The sequence below is a fragment of the Schistocerca cancellata genome, chromosome 4 (genome assembly GCF_023864275.1).
Source record: "Schistocerca cancellata isolate TAMUIC-IGC-003103 chromosome 4, iqSchCanc2.1, whole genome shotgun sequence".
Taxonomy (NCBI): Eukaryota; Metazoa; Arthropoda; class Insecta; order Orthoptera; family Acrididae; genus Schistocerca; species Schistocerca cancellata.
This window is the reverse complement of record NC_064629.1, coordinates 736,005,599-736,029,943: the sequence shown is the minus strand read 5'-3', so window position 1 is coordinate 736,029,943 and position 24,345 is coordinate 736,005,599. Positions and strand designations below refer to the sequence as shown.

At 42.0% G+C, this 24,345-nt stretch overlaps 1 protein-coding gene across 1 annotated transcript in view; it reads left to right on the top strand.

The window, feature by feature from the left end:
* The first annotated feature begins 4,317 nt into the window (after nt 1-4,317).
* LOC126183842 (glucose-6-phosphatase catalytic subunit 1) overlaps nt 4,318-24,345 on the top strand; it is a 138,848-nt gene continuing 118,820 nt past the window's right edge. The window contains exon 1 of the mRNA XM_049926102.1: nt 4,318-4,492. Within this exon, the coding sequence (XP_049782059.1) occupies nt 4,437-4,492 (56 nt within the window). The 5' untranslated portion in view covers nt 4,318-4,436. The remainder of the gene's footprint in view (nt 4,493-24,345) is intronic.

The following is a 24,345-nucleotide window of genomic DNA, read 5'->3' as shown; positions in this document are numbered from 1 at the left end:
ATAATTATGCGCACATATTCTGTTGGCTCTTGATAACATTTCAAAATGGTACAAAGATTGGCAACTCACTTTAAATGTTCAGAAAATTGAAATTTTGTGCTTTAGGAAATGAAAAATCTAGTATCTTATGATTATAAATTAATGAATCACAACTGAAATCACATACAAATACCAGTGTGTAACAATCTGCAGGGACATGAAACAGAACAATCACATTACATGTAAAGGGATCACGGAAATTTTATGTAATGCTCACCAAAGACTTGATGTAACTGGCATTGTCAAACCAGGAGTGCCTTTATCTGAAATTCTAAAAAACTGTGAAAGCTTCTTACAGTCTGGAAGCAAGTGTATTGTGACAGGAGGCGCAAACAAAGTCTACTGTAATGAAAGGAGATGGGCAATGAGGGTTTTGAAAGACAAACTTTGAAATAACCCACAAATTACCTTTTTTGTTGTTGCTATTCCATGGAGGCATGATTCAATGGAAATTGTGTATTGATATTGAAATCACGAACACTAATAGGAAACTAAGAAAAATTTGTAAATCATTTCCCAGTGCAACTTTCACACCAGTTGACAGATCTCTGAGAGAGCACTTTACAAAACATGGTCTGCACCAAAATAACAGAGGTAAAGATGCCATGTGTGCTGCAATGAAAGCAGTTCTATCAACAAGTAAAGTAAACAGTATCCTAATTCCCCTGCCAGCTGTGAAAAGTATTGATCCATATCTGTACAAACAACAGATTACTCAACAGGAACACTACCACAGACTTCAGGTGCAGCAGCAGTGGAATCTCAAAACACAGCCATCAAATCTGCAACTGCTATCCCCCTGCATTCACCAGCAGCAGTGGTAGAAATTTCATCTACTGTTGACCGTCCATCAGTGGCTCAAGATGTTTCACCAGTCTTAGTCCCTCCAGAATCAACAGCAGTACACAACCCTGCTCCACCTGATGTGTCTCCACCATCATCAGCAGTAACAGAGGCAAGCAGAAGAAACACAAGAACCAGGAAACACACAACTCTACATGATTTTTGGTACCCAGCCTCAGTTCCAGGACTAATTAAGTCAAAAACCTGTAGGTACACTGCCTATAATCACTAATTTCAATTTACAACAAAACTGTTACATAAGAACAAAGAGTTCAGGAAATGGAAAATTTCGTATTTTTCATCTGCATTAATGACACTGATGCAATAAAAAATGGCCATATATTACGTTTTACTGAACATCATTTGATGGAAAGGATTAAAATGGTGCAATTATATATAAACAAGCTAGCAGCTTATTATATTAGAAATACAATGTATAAAGGTGGAGTAATAATGTATGTTAAATAAAATATAGTGTACAAGCCTGTAGATGTAAAAAAATATTCTGAGGCTTGTTGCATTGAGGTCCAAGTTAATACTTAGCCTGTTTATGTGATTACTGTTTACAGGGCACCCTCAGGAAAGCTTAGTATACTCCTCAAGCAAATAGAATCACTTTTAACTCACCTGTTCTCAAAAAACAAAGAAATAATCATGCTTGGTGATTTAGTTGTAAATTTCCTTTCTTGTAAACCTTGGACCCATTTTATTCTTATTCCATGTAAATGACTTGTCTCTCAATATAAATACTCATTTAACTTTGTTTGCAGATGATATTTGTGACCTAATTTAAAATGAAAATATACCACAGAGTGTCATGAATACTTTAAGTAACTTGTAAACACGGTTCAGTCTAAATGGCTTAAGGCTAAACATTTCAAAAACCCACATGATAAGTTTTAAAACTATACAGTCAAAAACTGAAGAAGATTTTGAGAATTAATGAGCTATTTTAATCTGAGGACAATTGTTGACTTTCCCACAAGGGTGACTAAGAACTGCACAAGTCTAATTGACAATATATTTGTAGACAATAACAGAATTGATAACATATGTGTAACACAAATCTTAAATGGCCTTTCTGACAATGATGGGCAGTTGTTAAAAGTTCATGATGTAAGCCTGGCTAATGGGAGCAGTTTTACCAATAGAGCTTTTACACTAATCAATAGTGAGAAACTGGAAACCTTCAGCAGACATTTGCAGCAGTTTAAATGGAGCGCAGTATAGCAGGCTAAAGACATCAATGATAAATTTAGCATATTCCTGAATGAATTTGTTACCATTTTTGAAGCTGTATTTCCCAAGAGAATTTAGAAAAACTCCAATCTCAGTGCTTACAGAAGACAAAGGCTCAGTGAATCAAAACATCCAGTAAAACAAAGTGAATTCTTTATGTCTCACCCAGAAATTCTAACAAACCTCAGGATAGGAAGCACTACAAGTTATACTGTAGCATCCTAAAAAGTGTCATTAAAAATCCAAGAGCATGTTTATTAAATCTGAAACTAACAATTGAAATGATAGAAAAAGGTATTTGGAAAGTGGTCAAAAGTGATACAGGGAAAATTACAGAAGCTACAGACAGTATCGAAGTGTGTCATAATGGAAGCATGATAGTTGAAGGTGATTAGTTGCCAATATATTCATCAACCATTTTTTGACAGTAGCAGATCAAATTGGTTGTAAAAGGTGTGGAGTTGAAGCCATGAGTCTTCTACAAAAAGCAGTGCAGAACAAAAGTAGTTACAGGCATGTACCCTATATTACAACTGAAGAGATTGAGGAGATAATAAGGTAAATGAAAAATAAAAATTCCACTGGTGTGGATAATACATCTATCGAAGTACTGAAGCACTGCTGCAAATTTATTCTTGAAGTTCTCTGTGACATATTTAATGAGTCCATAAATCAAAGTACTGCCCCTAATAGACTCAAATATCATAATGCAATTGTGAAACCATGGTTCAAAAAAGGTATAAAGCTGATGTTTCCAACTACTGGCCAAGTTCATTGGTAACAAGCCTCTCTAAAATCCTAGATAAACTAATATTCAAGAGAATCATGGATCATCTTAATAAGAATAAAATCCTTAATAAAAATCACTTTGGATTCCAAAAGGATACTTCAACTATACACACCATTTTCTCATTTGTCAACCAACTACTTGAATCCATAAACAATAATATGTCACCAGCTGGAATACTCTGTGATCTATCTAAAGCATTTGACTGTGGAGATCACAAAATTCTACTTACAAAGCCTGAGCACTATGGATTAAATGGTAAAGCAAGGATGTGGTTGGAGTCATATCTAGACGACAGGAGACAGAAGGTAGTATTGAACAATTCTGCAATGGCACCTGCTTGCTCTGACTGGGGCAAAGTAATATGTGGAGTGCCACAGGGCTCGGTGCTGAGTCCCTTACTGTTCCTCATCTTTATGAATGATCTGCCATGCTGTATGACACAAAAAGCACACTCCACCCTGTTTGCTGATGACACAACCATTAAGACTGAGAAACTACTCAATTGCAGTCTAGAGAACACTGCAACCACTGTGTTCAAAGATGCTCTAGATTGGTTCAATTCAAATGATCTGTCACTCATTATGAACAAGACTCAATTCATTCAGTTCCAAACAGCAAATAAAAAACAGGAAAAATATTCAAATAAAATGTGACGACAGAGAAATATTGAGAGTTGAGTCTTTCCTGGGATTACACATGAACAACAATCTAACATGGTCAGTTCTCGTTAATGGCCTATGTAAAGGACTGATTTCAGCAGCATTTGCCATTTGATCAGTTTCATTTGTTATTGATTTGGAAACAATTAAAGCTGCATACCTAGGATATTTCTATTCGCTTATGACATATGGCATAATGTTTTGGGGTAACCAGTCATGAGCAAACAAAGTCTCTATTGCACAGAAAAGAGTCATCAGAATTATGGCTAGAGTGCACCCAAGATGCTCTTGCAGATACTTATTCAAACCTAGAATACTGTTCTAGTGTGGAAGCTCAAAACCAAAGTAGGACTACCAAAGGATATTGAAAGTGTACAAAAAAGGGTAACGTATGATCACAGATTGATTTGAGCCAGTGGAAAGCTATCGGTATGTACACTGTACAGCGATCTGGATCACAACCTCTGAAGGTCTCACTTTATGGTGGTACAACATGCAGTGTGTGGTTTTCATGAGCAATAAAAAGGGAGGAAATGATGTTTAAGTTGATCTCTACTCCGATTTTCTGTACAGGTTCCGGAACTCTCGGAACCCAGGTGATGCAAAACTTTTTTTGATTTCTGTGTGTGTGTGTGTGTGTGTGTGTGTAATTTTTTCTTTTTTTTTCAGCGATTACTGGTTTTGATGCTGTGGTATTTTGTCTTTGGCCAATGGTTCAGTTGTGTACTCGCTTCGCTATATCTTTGCGAAAAGTTGTGTGTCGTCTGAAGTGAGCGATGTATGTTTGTTTTTACTGTCAGTACGATTTGATGTGTTGACAAGTTGTTTTAAATTTGCGTAATTTTTCTGTGTCGTCACAGTAAAACATGTTGCACGGACTTTACGAGGTCGGAGCATCATATATTTTGAGCTTACAAAATGGGTAAGTGCAAGAAGTTGGTTATATTTGGCTTGCAATATTTTGACTCCTCAGGTTTTATATTGCTTGTCATCATCATTTCCTGTCGTACGTTAGCTCACTTGATAATTTCACGCGTAGATAGCACCATTATTCGTGACACAAACACTGGTAATTATGTATTGATTGTCATGTATCGTAACCATTCTACTTCGATGGAGACATTATTCGTTGAAGCGCACAAAGTAGCTTAAATAGTGAGGTGTTGAAACATTTACATCCCGCAGTCATTTGCATTAACGACCGTCGATGAAGATTCCGGACATCAATTGTTTCCAGTTTGAGAATAATGGTATGCTTTTCGTAGCCGGCTGAATGGGCCTACTACTTCGATTTTGAAAAGTTTGACGTAAATACCCGTAAAAATCGTTTTGATAATCTTTATAGGGGAATAGAACGTCTGGCAAGCAACATAAAAATCTCTGAAACTTTTAAATTGATTTCTTCTTATTTACCAAACTTGCTATTGTTGCATTATTAGGTATGGAACTGTTAGTAAAATATTTGCTAATGTTGTCTCTGGCATACGCAACAGATTGGTTGGGAAGTCTATAAATATATATCTGTAACACAATCATCCTTGTCAACAGCATCAAGTACCACCTTGGTGAAATCTGCAATAGCTGATACTTCTCCCATTTCAGATATGAAACAGTATTTCATTTAGTAAAAGGTTGTATTTATTCATTTAAATGATTAGTCTGCCCTTCGTGATTGATTCAGAAATAGTAATTTACAAAACTTCCCTGTTCTTGGTGATTTTCTATTACTCTACTTCCAAGTTTGATTTGTATGTTGCTAAACTTGTCTGTGCATTTTGTATCCTTATGTTTTTGACATCCCACACTACTTTGCATTTATTTTCTGTCATGGAATGACTGCTTGCTGTACCCGGTAGCACATCTTTCTGTACCTGTGAAAGTAATTTATGAACTGTGGAATAGTGTAGTGATTTTGCAAAGAATCGAGAAATTTAAATGTGTGGAAGGACTTTCTGATACCCACAGTTACCCAGCCGCTGCTGCTGTTGAAGAGACTACTTTTGGAAATAACTTTTCAAAAATTAATTTGAACAGTGTGCAAAATTTAGAGAACATAACTTCTGCATTGTTTTCTGTATATACTTCATTCCATGTTTGTTTTGCCAGTGCCATAGAAAAAGTAATCGCCAATGCCGTAGAAAAAGTAAGGGCCATTCCATGGTAACTCGTGCTATGAAGAGATGTTTACAGTATATTCCTTTGACAGTTAACAGAAGGAAATGTTTGTATTAAATATGTTCTATGAATCAAAACATGCTTTATACAGAATGCTCTACAAAGTTGGAGCTCGATAATTTTTACATTGTTATGTTTATATAATGTAAATCTAGTGATTTTTCTGTTCTGTTACTGTTTTCATTTGCAACTGATGAAAAAGTGTGTTCTACAACTTCAGTATTGTAGTGTTCCAAGTGATGAATTTTAGTGACAGTCAAGAAAGGTTTGCAGTTCTTGATTGAGGCCGAGAGGTGTAGTGGTTTTTTTTTTCCCCTCTCTAAAGTCTTCTTCACCCATGAGAATTGCTGTCACAGAAGAAGAATTTAACAATGCTTTTACAAAATCTGTTGCATTGTTTACAATAAATTTCATGCTTTTCGCATGAGACCAAATTTGGTGTTTGACAGCCTCACCAGTTGCGTCAACTGGTCCCTTCCCATGAAAAGTTGCAAAGTACTTGCGTATAATTTTTTGCCTTGACTCTTACTTAGAGCTTTCAGAGCCTCTTCATTATATCTATCTTTAAACTGGGAAGATAGACCATCTGACCAGGTTGTAACTTCTCTGGTATTATTTGGTAGTTCTTCAAGATGTCTATCAACAACAGGGACGACTGTGTTTTTTGTGTGGTCCAGATTATCAAATACCAACACACAGGAGTGAGTAGTACCATGAAAGCCAAATCATAGCAGTAAAAATACTATTTCAGTTCTGCTGCCAATGTGCACTTTGAATTTCACCTTGACTTACACATGTAAAATCAACAGAAAAATCAGTATGCATCATTGTAATTATCATCAAAGAAGGTAGTGATGCCCTGTCTGTCTGATAGCTCTTTGATTCTTCTCTCTTGAAGTAGCAGTGCTCTAAAAAAAAAATTAGGTCCCATGGTAAGAATATGATCAAGAAGATTCCATACTGTATGTTCTTCCTCTACTTTCAAAATTCTGCGGTCACTCTCTTGCTCCCACATCCAGTCATCCTGATTTGGGTTTTCCATGATTTCCGTAAGATGCTTCAGGCAGGTGCCACGATGGTTCCTTTGAGAGCATGGCCGATTTCCATCCCCATCCTTCCCTCAGTAACATTCGGTACAGAGAAGCGTGGCTTCAGGATGACAGTTTCATACATGACAAAAGAAAAATTAGTAAAAGCAATAAAAACACAATACTGACAATCAAGTATCCATTAACGTTACTGGATGAATTGAAGGACTTAATTCTATTTGCTGCTTCAATGAAGTTTAACTCATTATAGGAAGAAATTAAATTTTCACGTATATCCTTAATTAAATTATTGTCTTCAGAAAAACTTGATAAGGAATGCTTTCCATATGTTAATATGTGTGAATCATTGTAATAAACAGATAACATTCTCGTTAATGGCAAATGTCCAATTGCATGAAATGTAGTTGCCAATACACTAGGCATATCAAATAGTTCACATGATAAATCACAATGTGTGGCATTCAAGATTAATCCACTATTATTCAATTTGAGTGTAAAGGGTAGCTCAGGTGTATCATAGTTTTTACATGCAAATGTGACATCAAGGATGGAGTTATATGAGGAAATTATACTTTCAGAACATCATTTAAGGAATGTATGATAAAGATGTGTTAAAATTCTAGGGCAATCATCTCTTGGGGATGATTCATAAACAATTATTTCTTACAGCTGTACAGTCTACTATCTAAGAATACTGCCAATTCAGGGCAAATTAACTTATGACTACGTTTACACATATGCAAATCATTTCCATTTAGGGACACAAAATATCTTCGATCATTGCTGATCAGTGGATAATCATTCAGTACGTACTTCACATGAATACCTGCCTGTCTCCATTTCACAGGGTATGTATAAATCTTATACATTTCAAAATTATGCTTTGATCTAGCAATGGGTATAGAAACAATAACAGTTAATTCTTCAGTCATTAAAGTGTGTGTGGTGGTTAACTTATAGTAATCATATAAATTGTAAGAGTTAACAGGGTAAATCATAGTATAGGTTGCCTCTAGCTTTCGCTCAATTGATGGCAGGAACTGTAAAAATTGTTCTGGATGTAGTAGTACGCTGCTCAAACAATCATTTGAACAACTTTCTAAGGCTGTTCTTAAGTTAAGGGCATCAATTCTAGTATTTGATAAACTATCAGAAATCCTTAACAAAAGAGTGTTTAAATCTAAGTGTCCACTCACAGCATTTAATCCTTGGAATAGTTCTTGGATATTTGTGCTCGTTTCACTATGAATTACGTGGAAATGTGAGATAAATTGCTTTACAATCTGTCCAATGAAAACTATGTGGTTAGTAATGGTTCTTTACATATTCTTTAATACGATAATTTCATTAGAGTGGTTAGTTGAATCTTTACTGGACTGTTGTTCAAGAGCTAATATTTTGCCTTTAACTTCCAGTAGATCACAACTAGTTAAACTACCAACTACAGTATGAAGGATGCTCCGTCCAAAATCAAACCAGGCATGTTTACGCCTAATTAAAGTCTTGTGTGGCAAAAGCTTTTAAAAAACAGTAAATCTCTCGTTCATAATTAGCAATGTAGACTCTACCTGCATTTTGGCTGTGATCCAGTTATAATACCATGATGTACCCATTTCCAAAATTGTATCATTACCCTTAACAGAACGAATTAGATCAATCTGCTTCTTTACAGAATTGAACTGTTGTTGGATTTCACTCAGATTGTACTTGAGGACAAGTTTTGCATTACTTGTTGAAACTACCATGTCTGACCATGGTTCAAACAAAACTCCTGTACTCTGTGGTACTGTTACTACAGCATTAGTAGAATACGCTATTATAGCAAACATGAGAATAAAAATGGACATGGTTAATTAGTTCTAAATACTAGAGTTAACAATGAATGTAAAATAAATGAGTTCGTTGTGGCAACCAGTGGAATAAAAGGTTTAGTTTCACTGTGCACTCGTGCAATAGCTTCAATACTAAATTTTCACAACACATTCACATAAGCATGTGGCTGAAATAAACACAGGCATTGCACTCTCACACACTACACACGTTTACACAGCTTGTAGGGGTGTCTCGAACAGGATCGCTTGGAACGTGGCGATGCCTCGGCCTCGGAAGTCTGGACTGTGACCTCGCGATTCTCGCTTCCTGGGTTTGAGAACAGCTGGTCTGCCTCTCGGTCAGTCCTTGTCGTCTTGCGATACTACAGGAAATCTACCCAGAAATGGCTTTACACGATTGACATGAACGACAGTCAAACGAAAGGGCAGTTTGAGCTTAAGAGTGACTGGCGACAACACCTCCAAGATTGGATATGGTCCATTCCAAAACTTCTTAAGCTTTTTGACTTGACTCTTCTTTAGCACCGCATTACTCAGACACACAAGATTTCCAACTCGATACTGTGGCACTGCCGCTAGGCGGTCATGTTGTCTTGCTTGCTGAAGAAAGGATAGATGATTTTGCTGTTTCACTCTCCTCCATGTTTCCTTTAGCTTGCGTGCTAGATCCCTTACGTGTTCATTGCTGATCCCGGCAGTCGATCGTGCAAAGTCCAAGGGTGAATACATTCTTCTTCCATAGACGATCTCATATTGACTTAGGCCAGTTGAGCTGTGCATTTTGGCATCATAACAACCTACTAAGTACGGTAAACAGACATCCCAATTGTCGTGTTTGCTGCTCACATAATGACAAACCATTTTAATAATTGTTCTGTGAACTCGCTCAACTCGTCCATTTCCTTCAGGGTGTGCTGGTGTGGTCCTTTACTGAGTTACTTGCATGAACTTACAAGTCTGTTTAAGTAATTCACTCGTAAAATTCGTTCCTTGATCACTAATTATACGTAATGTAGGTCCAAACTTAAGAATCCATTCTTTTACAAAAACTTTAGCCATAGTCTCAGCGCCCTGATGAGGTATTGGTATCATGAGAAGGTATCTAAAGAAACGATCTAACGTTGTCAATATGTGTTTGTTTCCATCTTTAGTCTTTGGCAATGGTCCTACGACATCTAGTCCTACTCGTTCAAATGTTTCACTTGTCTCGGGCAGTTCTTGCAATGGTGCTCTACTTTTTCCTACATTACTCCGTCTCTTACAGGAATCACATTGTGGAAAAAACTCGAAAACATCAAATTTGCGGCTCGGCCACCAAAACGTTTCAGCTATTTTAATGTTTGTTGCTTTTTTACCGCAATGTTGACAATAAAGAATTGTGTTGTTCTCTCATGATTTGCTCTTTCATGCTTTCTGGAATAACTAGGCGGTTTCCTTTAATAGTGATTTTGTACAATAATCCATCCATTTTGACAAAACGTTGATCATTTTTGCTTAATTTGCATTGTGGGTCACCTTTTTGAGCTGCCTTTAACTCTTCTTCTCGGCGTATTGTAACACAAACATTGACTTTTCGACTCGTTGCATCAGCAGACACATGTTGTTTACCAGGTCGGGGAATAACCTTAAATTGGTACTCACTCAGTCTTAATGCCCATCTTGTTAATCTGGAACTTGGCTCCTTTAAGCTCAATAACCATTCAAGTGTGGCATGATCTGTAATAACTGTAAATTCTTATCCTGTTAAGAAACATCTGTTATGTGTTATACCAAAAACCAAAGCACAGAGCTCCTCCTCAGTGGTAAAACAATTACATTCTGCTTTGTTTAATTGTCTGGAAGCAAATGGTATTGGATGTTCGTGACCATCAACTTCATGAGACAAGATTGCACCTATGGCAAAATTGGATGCATCTGTTAAAAGAATAAAAGGTTTCGTGAAATCCTGATAGGCTAACACTGGGGCTGTGGTTAGAGCTGTTTTAAGTTCTTCCATTGTCATTTTGCACTCTGTTGACCAATTAAATGTGGCTCCTTTTTTCAGTAGTTGTATCATTGGACGTGCTATATTCGCATAATCGGCTATAAATCGTCTGTGGAAATTTGACAATCCCAAAAATGATTGTAGTTCTTTCAAATCTTGTGCTTCAGGAAAATTCTTTACATCTTCAATTAATTTTGGATCAGGTTGAACACCTTCACTGGTTATAATATGACCAAGGTAGTTAACTTTATTTTGTGCAAAACGACATTTATCTATTTATAAAGACAGGCCTGCGCTTCTTATACGCTCAAAAACAGCTTGTAGTCGCTCAGTATGCTGCTTCATGTATTCACCAAAAATTATTGCCTCGTGAAGGTAAAAAAAGTGCTTGTGTTGGGGTGAGCCCTCGTAAAACCGAATCCATCAGGCGTTGAAATGTAGCTGGAGCATTACGAAGTCCAAACGGCATATGAAGATACTTCTATACTCCTGTTGCTGTTGCAAATGAAGTTTTTGATTGATCATCTGGACGCACTGTTAACTGGTGATAAACACTTGTTAAATCACATACTGAAAAAATTCGACATCTACCCAAGTAATCCAAGGTTTCCTCTAAATTTGATGGAGGGTAAATGTCGGGTGTGGTCACAGCATTCAAAGATCGGTAACCAACACAAAAACGGAACTGTGGTTCTCCAGAAATTGATTTCTTCTTTACAGTTCCCACAGGCGAACACCGCGGTGGGTCTGAATGATCTGTATGAATACGATGCTAAACTAAATGAGTGACAGTCAAATTTGCACGTTCTCGGAATAAATCTGCATACTCCAACAAAACAGGCGCTAAAATCTACTGTTCATCAGCTGTCAAATGTTCTATATTCTTCCAAATCTTGCGCTTCAGTTCATTATTAACTACGTCTCCTTGTTACAATTTTGCGGTACTGTTACAAAAATCTATGTTTATAACTGCAGCATTTGTTACTTCATCTGGAATCTACGTCACTTTTACTTACGCTCGACACTTCAGCAACTTTCGTTCCTCGTGGCAAAACAACGTCCTCATTCCTCATATTCGTTGTTGTAAGCGGGACTTTTGCGGCATTCTGTCTCACCATTGCAGCGACGCCTATACTTCTAGCAACATAACAATGCATTGTATCCAGTAAGTCACTTTTCTCGGGTCGCCCAATTAATAACAAAGTTCCTTCCTTGCATCGATGTGACTTAACTTCAACGTAGATTGTTTTCCCTGCTCCCTTGAGAATTTGCTGAGGCTGATCAATTTGAATATCAACTCGGACGGTTTGAACTGATGCATCGTTTGGGCCGTCCATTCGCACGACGTCAGTTTTGCTGCTCCTTTGAGTACGATCTGAAGAACGATTTCCTAGGTTGTAGTTGTACGGCCTAGTCTGATCATTCTTTCTGCGACAAATATCTCTACCTTGTTAGAGGACAAGAAATAAAATCCAAGTACACCGTCATAACGCCTTTCGTTATTTGAAACTACTTGCACCCTTGCTGTGTATTTATCTTTATTTTCACCTTCATCTTGGCCTAGGGCAAGAATGAATTCTACGTCAACTTCTCCATAGTTACGTAGCTTTCCTCCGTTTATCCCTCGCACTTTTAATAGCGGCGGTTTCAATTTATCCCCACATTAATGAGGTCTGTGCTCCTGTGTCAATAAGTAGTTTAATGTTTCTCCCACGATATACAGCACCTATCACGAAGTCATTTTCGGTCTGGTTTTCGCTGGAACTAATAGGATCTATTGGATGCTAAATAAATAATAAATAAATAAATAGAATCACTGTCTCTGGCAACGGGCGGACGGAGTGGTGCCCGTACGTCCCCGTACTCGTTTAAAGATCTGACATTGTCTGTTCGCATTACCTTTCTTCTTGTTGCGACAATCTCTCGAAACGTGACCCTACATCCCACAATGATAGCAGATTCGATTCTTTTTACAATCCTCACGCTTGTGACCCAGCTTATTGCACCTGTAGGATTGTACTGTTGTGCTGAAAACTCTGCGTTCTTGTTTCTGCATCTCGTTCGGTCGTCTTAGTGCTTCAACGAAACCAACAGCTGATTCTACTGCTTCCTGAAACGTTTTACATCGCGCCAATCGAACAACTTTGCTTACTTCCTCTCCGTACAACCCATGAATGAATGTGTCCAAGGCTCTCTGGTCGGCTTCGAACAACTGAATGCGATTTTCATTTTCATCTCGTATGTTTGAGCTCTGATGTTACGAATTCTGTCGGTAAACTCCTCGATAGATTCGTCTCGTGGCATTCGCAAACGGTGAAGCTGCTCTCTGTAAAATACGATTGCGTTTTTACGTTTAAATCTCTGAACCGTTCCAAACTCGTAATCTTCTGTTTTCATCCAAGTAGCCTCCGCGCTAATGAAATCTTGTGCTGCTCCCCGAATTCTTAATTTGGCAACCACTAGCTTATCGGAATCTGTCCAGGATCCTAAAAGGGCGGCACCTTCAAGTTAACGAAAAGACACCTTCACATCATCTTCGGCTTTCCCGCTAAACACTGGTACTGATGGCAATAATGAAAAATTCCTTATTTTAGTCGTATCTGTACTGCACGAACTATCATTTGCCAAATGTTTCGGAATGTTACGCTCGCTTCTTTCTGGTTTTAACTGCCGAATCTCTTCTTGCAGTTCATTAATAACAGTTTGTAGATCGACAACGTTACTCTGACTGGATTGCGACGTTTCGTCTAATTTAACGCCAATGAGTCACCCAAATGTAAAATAAAAATCCATCACTGCCTTTCGTATTATAGCCAAACTGGAGTAGACCAACCTGAATTCCAGCGTCGGATGTCCCCGCGTAGTCGGAAGATGTTTATGCTGCTGCTCGATGTTCACATTGTGCTGCTCCTCTTCAGGACTGCAGATTTTCCATAATTATTCCCATGCTGACACCACTTCTAAAGGGGGGTTGTTTGTGTTGTTGCCTCGGATGATAATTAGACGAAATATTTGTCAGGATTTGTAAGCTGTGGGTCCTTGAGGTACGGCAATATGCGAACACGAGAAGTAAGTTTAAACAGTTTTATTAACAAAGGCTGATTATAAAACATGCACGCTACGCGCACCCATCATCACTGTGTCTGACATCCTAATTATGGTCGTATCGATAGGTTCCATGGTGAGCTAAGAAAAGAGACATATTCGCGCCGGAGACCACACTAGTTAATATGGCGTTCTGCGGATGGCGGCCAGTGGCTTACTACTGCCTGCGTCGCACTGCGGCCGGACACCCGTGTACTGCCCAAGCACATTGTTAGCATTCCAGACATGTCGGCTGGCAAGCGCGTGTTATGTACCGTATGGCTGCTTGCAGCCCGTAGACCCTTACACGTCTTTAGTACCTGCAGCAGGCATGACAACGCCACTACTTGACACAGACAGCACTGGTACTTCACAAGCCAACGATGGCTCTATAGCAACCAGGGAACAGAACCCATTGAGTGGCATGAACTCGCCATGGAAATGGAACTATGGTAAGTGGAATGTCTGAACCTACGTAGATACGCGCACAAAAATAATCAGCACATTTCTGGTGCAGGCTGCTAACAACTGAGCACATGACAACTCTTGACACAAATGCAAGGCTAGGTCGGTGGTAGTTTAACTCTGCAGGACCACTGGCCTACTTCACTTACTGCCACTCTAAAGTAAAAACTTCCGTCAGCAAGTTTGCCCATATGACACAATGTATGTGCCCTCCATGGTAGGTTTGTGAACTACTCCACTGTTCTACCCATGCCAGCTCATCTGCCTCCATCAGGTCATCTGTTGGGGTGTAAACTAAATCCCCCCCCCCGCTGAAATGGCTAGGCTTGGGCTGCAACCTCTGGCACAGAACTGGAGAAAGTGCTGGAGAACCCAGTAGTGGACCAACCACTGAAGGAAGCAACACCGAAACCACCGGCTCCGCCGGAAGGGTCAAAGGACACGGGGGCTGCAGCAATGGCTCCATTGACAAGGGGAACGTTAGGGGAAGGAGGCTGGGTCAAAAGCCATGCGCCTCCACCATGTCAGGTGGAAGCACGAGCCACACTGCGGCACAAGGATGTGTACAACAGGACAGTGGAGGGTGCAGAAGGGGTGGCAATGTTGAGGCATGCTTCTGCAAGTGGAAGCCCGCTGTGGGAACAACATTGTCATCAACCCAGGTGCTCAGTGTACTGGAAGATCACAGCAGCGATGCTCCAACAGGGTGTAGGTGCAACTGATTGGCTTAACGAGGCAGCTGCTCTGCCCCAACATCTACCACGAAGAACTGCCGACCTTTGTGGCGCACCTCGACAGCCAGCAACCACCCCAGCTGCCAGCTGAAGGACTGGGCCCAAGTGGCAGCACTGGGTTTGCTTTCATCCACGGCGACTACGTTGAGCAGCATTTCCTGCCTTGTGGGAGCAGTGTTTTCACTGCGGAGCTGGTTGCTCTTTATCATGCACTCGCTCACCTTTCCTCCTGCCCTGGGGAGTCATTTATCATATGCAGTGACTCCCTGAGTGGATTGCAAGCACTCGACCAGTGTTTTTCTCGAGACCCTTTGGTGCGCAGTATTCAAGATGCTGTTTTTGCTCTCGCCGAGTGTGGTCGTTCAGCGACGTTTGTGTGGACCCCGGGCCACATCGGCATTCCAGCAAACGAACGTGTCGATCGGTTGGCCAAGCAGGCCACCACTTCGCCACCCCTGGAGCTTGGTCTCGTGGAAAGAGACCAACGGTCAGCTCTACATCGCAAGGTCCGCGATGTTTGGAGCTCTGAATGGTCTGTCCTGAACACGCCAAATAAGCTCCGCACGGTAAAGTCGTCCATGGCCGTATGGAACTCATCCTTGAGGAGCACGCGTAGGGACTCAGTTGTTGTCTGCAGTCTCCGAATTGGACATACACGGTTGACCCACAGCTATCTCCTTCGCCATGAGAACCCGCCCAAGTGTCGCTGTGATGCAGGGCTGACAGTGGTCCATCTTCTGATGGACTGCCCCCTTTTAGCCCCCTTGCGGCAGTCATTTAATTTACCAGCTGCACTTCCTTTAATTCTAGGTGACTCAGTTTTACATTTTATCCGTGCAACTGGGTTTTATCACTCACTCTAGTGTGAGCGCTCTCGCATGATTTCTCAGGCTACACCCACTCCAGCGACTTTTAATTGTGACGTGGATACCAAAATAGTGTCTTTTATGGTAACAAGTTGTGTTATACCTCTACGAACGCTTTCCAGCTGGAGGTTCTTCGTTTGTAGTCGAGTGTTTGATCTTTTACCTGATCCATCAACCACTGTAGTCCATTTTACTCTAGTCAACTATTTGCTCTGCTCCTCTTAAGTGAGCTCTATTTTGTGTTATTGCGGTGTTCATTTTGCTCTGTACCCCTTGGTGTTCCCTCCCTCTGGGTGCAGAGGTTACGCTTTTACTGTATAGGCCTTTTACAAGTATGTCTGTTTGGAACAGGGGACTGATGACCTCGATGTTTAGCCCCCATCAAACCCCAAAACTAACCAACCAACCAAGTGGCAGCCCCAGGAGGAAACCCACCAACCCATGGTGGCCCTTAGCATATGACTCAAGGTGCAACACATCCAAGGGACACCACAGTTGCTACCCATGTAAACATTCTGCTGGAGTGCACATGCTAACCAGCCTCACCCGACACGTAGCCAGAAAACTCAACAATGTGTTGTTGCGGGAAGAGGCAGACATGGACTTCTTGATCCGGGTCTTGAATGTATGCACAAAGTGCTGCAACTTTGAGTTAGAAGCCGAGTAAAGTGGCGCCATAGTCGGTTGCTGAATATCATTGCAGATGCAGAAGTCTTCAAATTCCCATGACACAAATTGTCTACCATTACAGGACACAGGCACCCTAGGGGATCCCTCAATGACAACAATAATCGACAACATGTAAACAGTAGTAGTTGATGTTGTGAACGACAGCTTGGCTACATAGAGAAAATTTGACACTGCATTGACCACCAACCACCATGTGCTACCCAAAAATGGACCCGAGAAATCGATGTTCACCCTGTCCCAAGGGTGCTCAAGGACTAGCCAAGGAGAGAAGTGGTGCGACAATGCAGCCTGGTTCTGTGCACAAGCCCACACCAGATGTTCAATGTCATGATAAATTGCCCACCAGCAGAGGTGACGTTGTGCTAATGCTTTTGTCTGGGTCGTACCCCAGTGCGACACATCCAACAGCTGGAGAATGAAAGGCTGCAACACTGGAGGGACAACCACTCGACAGTGCTGCTCCTCTGTGGCAAGCATAAGAACCCTGCAGACAACATGAGTCGAGTAAGTAGGAGAAAAAACATATGCTATGCATGATCTGCACCTGAATAAAAGCGCTCTGGCCATCCCATCTGGCTTGCTGAAACGATTTTCCAGACATGTAGGTCAGCAGTAGTGGTGGTTGTAACCTTTTCTGCTGATAATGGAAAACCTGACAGGGTTTGCTGCAAGGCATCATCACTAGGAACATGAGAGCCTCTTGTCAGTCGAACTGCTACCAGGGTAGCCACTAAAGTATATCAGTATTGTGCTGGGTGGTGTAGTGGTAACGAATGCCATTAGAATAGTTACTGAGAAAGAGGGCCCACTGCTGTAAACATTGGGCAGCCCTATCTGTCAACTTGGAACATGGTCTAAATAAGGAAACCAATGGGTTGTGGTCAGTGATGAGGAGGAACCTCGTCCCATATACGAAGACGTTTAACTTCTTAACCCCGAAAATATAGGCAAATACCTCCTTTTCCACCTGTGAGTAGTTCCGTTGTGCAGCAGAAAGTGGCTTGAACGCATAACTTATGGGCTGTTGGGTGGCATCTGGGTGCTGATGGGACAGGACAGCACCAATGCTATACTATGAGGGTCACTCCAAAAGAAATGCACACCATTTTTGTAAAAATACAGTTTTCATTCTGCATGTGTGAAAGTCTTACAGTGTGTAGATACATCCTTCCCGCTTGTTTTCAAACTTAATTCAACCTGTTCCCGTGAGTGGCGCCATCACAGCATGTCTTCAAGATGGCTGCTACACTTGACGTTCGTCAGAAGCAAAGTGCTGTCATAAAATTCCTGTGCTGTGAAAACGACACAATTGGAAACATCCACAAGAGGTTGAAAAAGGTGTATGGAGATGCTGCTGTCGATCGCAGTACAGTTAGTCGGTGGGCAAGCAGGTTACATGATGAAAGTGGGCACGGCAATATTGAGGATTGTCCTTGCAGTGGCAGGCCTCGTACTGCGCACACTCCCGACAATGTGCAGAGAGTTAACGAATTGGTGACTGCTGACAGACGCATCACAGTGAACGAATTGTCACGCTATGTTGGGATAGGGGAAGGAAGTGTTTGCAGAATACTGAAAGTGTTGGCGTTAAAAAAGGTTTTTGCCAGGTGGGTTCCCAGGATGTTGACAGTGGCTCACAAAGAAACGAGAAAAACGGTATGCAGCGAGCTTTTGGAACAGGACGAGAATGGTGGAGATGAATTCCTTGGAAGAATTGTGACTGCTGTTGAAACATGGCTCCATCATTTTCCACCAGAGACGAAGAGGCAATCAGTGGAGTGGCACCATGCAAATCCACCCAACGAAAAAAATTCAAAACCACACCTTCTGCTGGAAAAGTTATGGCTACGGTTTTTTTCGATTCCGAAGGACTCTTGCTTGTGGACATCATGCCAAGTGGAACCACCATAAATTCTGATGCATATGTGACGACACTGAAGAAACTTCAAGCTCGACTGAGTTGTGTTCGACCACATCGGCAAAAGCAGGATGTTTTGCTGTTGCACGACAATGCACGGCCACATGTCAGTCAAAAAACCATGGAAGCGATCACAAAACTCGGATGGACAACACTGAAACACCCGCCTTGCAGTCCTGACCTGGCTCCATTTGCCTATTATCTCTTTGGGAAACTGAAAGATTCTCTTCGTGGAACAAGATTTGAAAATAACGACTCCCTTGTGCACCCTGCCAAACAGTGGCTACAGCAGGTTGGTCCAGAATTTTACTGTGCGGGTATACAGGCGCTGGTTCCAAGATGGCGTAAGGCAGTTGAGAGGGATGGAAATAATGGGGAGAAATGAAAACATTGTTCCTAAAGGATGTATCTACACACTGTAAAACTTTCAAACATGTAGAATAAAAGATGGATTTTAAAAAAATAGTGTGCATTTCTTTTGGAGTGTGCCGCGTGGGATTAACCGAGCGGTCTAAGGTGCTGCAGTCATGGACTGTGCGGCTGGTCCCGGCGGAGGTTCGAGTCCTCCCTCGGGCATGGGTATGTGTGTTTGTCCTTAGGATAAATTAGGTTAAGTAGTATGTACGCTTAGGGACTGATGACCTTAGCAGTTAAGTCCCATAAGACTTCACGCACATTTTTTTTTCTTTTGGAGTGACCGTCGTAGGATGCATCACAGGTGAGGGTCAAAGGTTTATCTAGTGTAAATGAAGCCAGATAGAGAGCAGAGCACAAACACTTCTTGAGATACTGAGAGGCCCATTGACAATCCGCTAAACATAAAAACTTGACGCTCTTCTGGTGAAGCCAGTGAAGAGGCTGGCAGACGTGCGCAGCCTACCAGATGAACTCAGTATAATACGAAATCTTATCCATAAAAGACTTGAGAATCTTCATGTTATTGGGAGCTGGTAGGTTAACAATGCCTTCATGTTGTTGTCCAGGGGGGACGAGATCATCTTTACCAAGCACACAATTCATACAGTGCACCTTCGGGAAGAAAAAAACTGTTCTCTTCCCACTTGGAAAGAAAAAACTGCTCTCTTCCCGCCTGTAGCGAAGGCCATTCTGTAGGAGGCATTGGAAAGCTGACTGAAGACTCTGTAAATGCTCCTCCCTAGTAGGGCCTGCGTCTCAGATGTAAGCAAGGTAATTGGCGCAACAAGGAATGTCCTGAATCAACTGCTCCTGATATTGTTGGTAAATTCCTGGTGCAGATGAGATTCCAAAAGGACTAAGAAAGTCCGAGAAATTGTGTCCAATGACAGCTGCAAGTAAGTATCACGCCAATAGAAGTGGAAAAAGTACTGGCCCCAAACAACTTCGTCAAAATCTCCATCTGCCATAGAATATGAATCCATGACAGCTTCTGCATTGACTATCTGTTAAAATCGCTGCAAAGGTACACTGTGCCATATGGCTTATAAATCATCACCGAATGGGTGGTCCATTTACTTAGTGAAATAGGAGAAACGACACCTTGATCCTGCCAATATTGCAATTCAGCCTTTATCTTGTACATGGAGAACGAAAGGGGGTGGGAACGACAGAATTTTGGGACTGCCGACAGCTTAAGAGCAAAATGTGCCTCGAAATTTTCTGCCTGGTCGAAGGTATTGTCGAACAATGGGCTTTAGGGCCACCGTAAGGAGTTCAAACCGTGAAAAGGGGTGGAGTGAGACACTAAATGCACTTCATCAATGATCTAAAACCTGACAACAGAAAAGGCGACAAGCCCAAAGATATTTTGCTCCAGTGGTGAATTGACCACCATCAATGAAAGTTACCATACCACATTTATTGTTTACAATAAGACATAACCTGACCAAGTGACCATTTCAACTTGGGCCACCCCAAGATCCTGTATATATCCAAATTAATATGGCTGACTGGCACACCACTGTCGACTTGAAATTCAACGGACTGCCCATCCACAGTCATGGTTAGCAAAATAGGCTAGAGCAACACATGTGGCGTGTGAGACAGCCACAGTCCAGGGAAAACACTGGGGAGTTAGAAGACTGACTCGTGGCTTGCCATCTGTCACAAACAGTTGCCAAATGTTTTCTATAAAGGCATACCCTATACATGGCCTCCACATGTGGGCAATTTTGATGAACGCGCAGCAACTGACAGCTGGGGCAGAAAATCTGGCTTGCCCAACAAGTGCAAGGAGAATTACACTGATGACCCATAATAACTTGCTGTGGGTGGGAATGAGAACACTGCAAGCAACACAGACCTGCAGAGCTTGGTATGGGCAAAGGTAGGCAGTACCGAGACACTGTTGAACTGGAATTGTCAATGCTGGCAAGACATGGTGACTCGGTGGGAGGTGAGGCCTTCTGGGGTACACCGCAGGTCCCCAGGGGCTCTTCACCGTGCAGACCTAATCGTGCCACCTGCCAGTTATCATAAAGGACGTCCTAAGCAACCACTGTAAGCTCATGCGAATCCGAAATTTGGGCAATGTCAGCTAAAGAAGGGTCAGACAAGGTCAACACCCTAGTCAAATTTGGGATCAGGAGCTAACCGGACAATCACATCCCGAATTCATGAATCTGCATAAGAGAGAGCACATTTGGGACACTCAAAATGTCACTTCCGTGAGAGGCATTGCAAATCTGCAATCCAGGCTGCATGTGACTGCCCAGGACACGTGTGCTGGTTAAACTGCAACCACGCTGCTACCACATGGGTCTCATGGCTAGAATGCTGTGCAAGAAACCAACAAAGCTCTTCAAAGGAAAGCTTATTGGGCTCAGCGGAAGGCTTCAAATTGTGGACAGCTTTATCTGGATCCATGCTGCCAGACAACAACCACCCAGCTTAATCAACCTATACCAACAGTACTCCTTACCTGACAGTGCAGCAAAGACCATCACAGATAATTCTCCTACCTTTCCATAGAATCATCAAAACCGGGAAATGACATCGAAGGCAGTGGGGGCAGACAAGAGAAGTGGCCCGTGAGTGGGTATTTTCCACCAGCAAGGCAAGGTTGCGAGGAAAGTGTGCATTCTAGGTTATCACCTCCTACATCTGCTCCTGTTGCTGCTACTGCTGCAAGTGCAACAGCTGGGCCGGCCGGAGTGGCCGAGCGGTTCTAGGCGCTACAGTCTGGAACCGCGCGATCGCTACGGTCGCAGGTTCGAATCCTGCCTCGGGCATGGATGTTTGTGATGTCCTTAGGTTAGTTAGGTTTAAGTAGTTCTAAGTTCTAGGGGACTGATGACCTCAGCAGTTAAGTCCCATAGTGCTCATAGCCATTTAGTGCAACAGCTGCTGCTCTTCCTGTAGGAGCAACTGTTCATGCCAGCGTTGCAGAAACACTGGGTCCATGGTTGGTCAAAGTAAACACTATGAAAACAGGGAAAGAAAAAAACAGAGGCATTACACGCGTTAGTATGTCCTTCGTTGCCACTTAGTATCTGCAGAGGGCATGACAACGTCGCTACTCGACACTGTCGGTGAGGGTACGTCACAGGCAGACGATGACTCGGTAACAAACAAAGAACAGAAACCCGTGAGTGGAATGAATTCACCATACGAAAGTAACTACGCTACAAAAATATCATACTACTACTGAAAATCAGAGATGGGCAAACTCGTTCACCAGTGAGCGCTCTTTTTTGGGAACCGTTCATTTTTACTCGTTCACCGTTCACATGTGCATCGTATATGGTTCTCATGAAAAACTGAAAATTATTAGCATAGGTGACTGAAGATGGAAGGTGCCAAGAGGTGGAACCTCTGGAGTACAGAGTTTTTATTCACTACAGAATTCTCACACACTTGTAGAAGTAATTTTCGTGATTCTGCAAAAGCACTCGTTTAGCCAACTGTAGCGTTATGTGGCTGATCGCAGTGAAATAATATAAGGTGGCGCACGAAAAAGCGGCCCCTAGTAGAGACCGCTCGCCAATTACGCACGATTTGTTGACCGCTACGAGTAGAATAGATAAACATGTACTAATTAGGCAGTAAAGAAATAACAAATAAGCTAATGCAAACAACTACTTCGAAACAATAGACGGCGATTGGTGAGCGACAGTGAGTCTAGTACTCGGGGCCGATTTTTCGTGAGCCACCCTGTACCAATGAAATAACGTTGTAGAAGTTATCGTATTCTCCTCACAAAATGTGACAGCAGACACTCGATTATGGAGCGCGGGCTTCATTCGGTTGTAAGTCGGTCTGCCGTCCATAACAATGAACATGCTGTTTTACCTTGGATAAAAAAAAGACGGAAAATGGCTACTCGTGTGTACCGTGCCGACTTTCTTTGCATGTGTAATGACAAAAAACTTGCCTTTTTATAAGTATGTCTTCTGCTGTTTATCGAAATAGTGAAGTAAGCTGATATGCCCTTTTGTTACGTGAAAAGATGTATGTACACTACTGGCCATTAAAATTGCTACACCAAGAAGAAATGCAAATGTTAAACAGGTATTCATTGGACAAATATATTATACTAGAACTGACATGTGATTACATTTTCACGCAATTTGGGTGCATAGATCCTGAGAGATCAGTACCCAGAACAACCACCTCTGGGCATTGAGTCAAACAGAGCTTGGATGGCGTGTACAGGTACAGCTGCCCATGCAGCTTCAACACGATACTACAGTTCATCAAGAGTAGTGACAGGTGTATTATGACGAGCCAGTTGCTCGGCCACCATTGACCAGACGTTTTCAGTTGGTGAGAGATCTGGAGAATATGCTGGCCAGGGCAGCAGTCGAACATTTTCTGTACCCAGAAAGGCTCCTACAGGACCTGCAACATGCGATCGTGCATTATCCTGCTGAAATGTAGGGTGTCGCAGGGATCGAATGAAGGGTAGAGCCACGGGTCGTAACACATCTGAAATGTAACGTCGACTGTTCAGAGTGCCGTCAATGCTAACAAGAGGTGACAGAGACGTGTAACCAATGGCACCCCATACCATCACGCCGGGTGATACGCCAGCATGGCGATGACGAATACACGCTTCCAATGTGCGCTCACCGCGATGTCGCCAAACACGGACACGACCATCATGATGCTGTAAACAGAACCTGGATTCATCCGAAAAAATGACGTTTTGCCATTCGTGCACCCAGGTTCGTCGTTGAGTACACCATCGCAGGCGCTCCTGTCTGTGATGCAGCGTCAGGGGTAACCGCAGCCATGGTCTCCGAGCTGATAGTCCATGCTGCTGCAAACGTCGTCGAACTGTTCGTGCAGATGGTTGTTGTCTTGCAAATCCCCATCTGTTGACTCAGGGATCAAGACGTGGCTGCACTATCCGTTACAGCCATGCGGATAAGATGCCTGTCATCTCGACTGCTAGTGATTCGAGACCGTTGGGATCCAGCACGGCGTTCTGTATTACCCTCCTGAACCCACACATTCCATATTCTGCTAACAGTCATTGGATCTAGACCAACGCGAGCAGCAATGTCGCTACACGATAAACCGCAATCGCGAAAGGCTGCAATCCGACCTTTATCAAAGTCGGAAACGTGATGGTACGCATTTCTTCTCCTTACACGAGGCATCACAACAACGTTTCACCAGGCAACGCCGGTCAACTGCAGTTTGTCTATGTGAAATCGGTTGGAAACTTTCCTCGTGTCAGCACGTTGTAGGTGTCGGCACCGGCACCAACCTTGTGTGAATGCTCTGAAAAGCTAATTATTTGCATATTACAGCATCTTCTTCCTGTCGGTTAAATTTCGCGACCGTAGCACATCATCTTCGTGGTGTAGCAATTTAAGTGACCAGTAGTGTATTTCATACCAAATAATTCTTATGTAATTTACCTAACTACAAAATACATTTTAATTGACGGTCGTGGGCACCGAATAGAATACAAAAAGAACCAGAAATCCAGAGTTCAAAAAGGTATGAAACAGATCTAGAATGGACGTGCACAGGGAATGAAACGAACAACT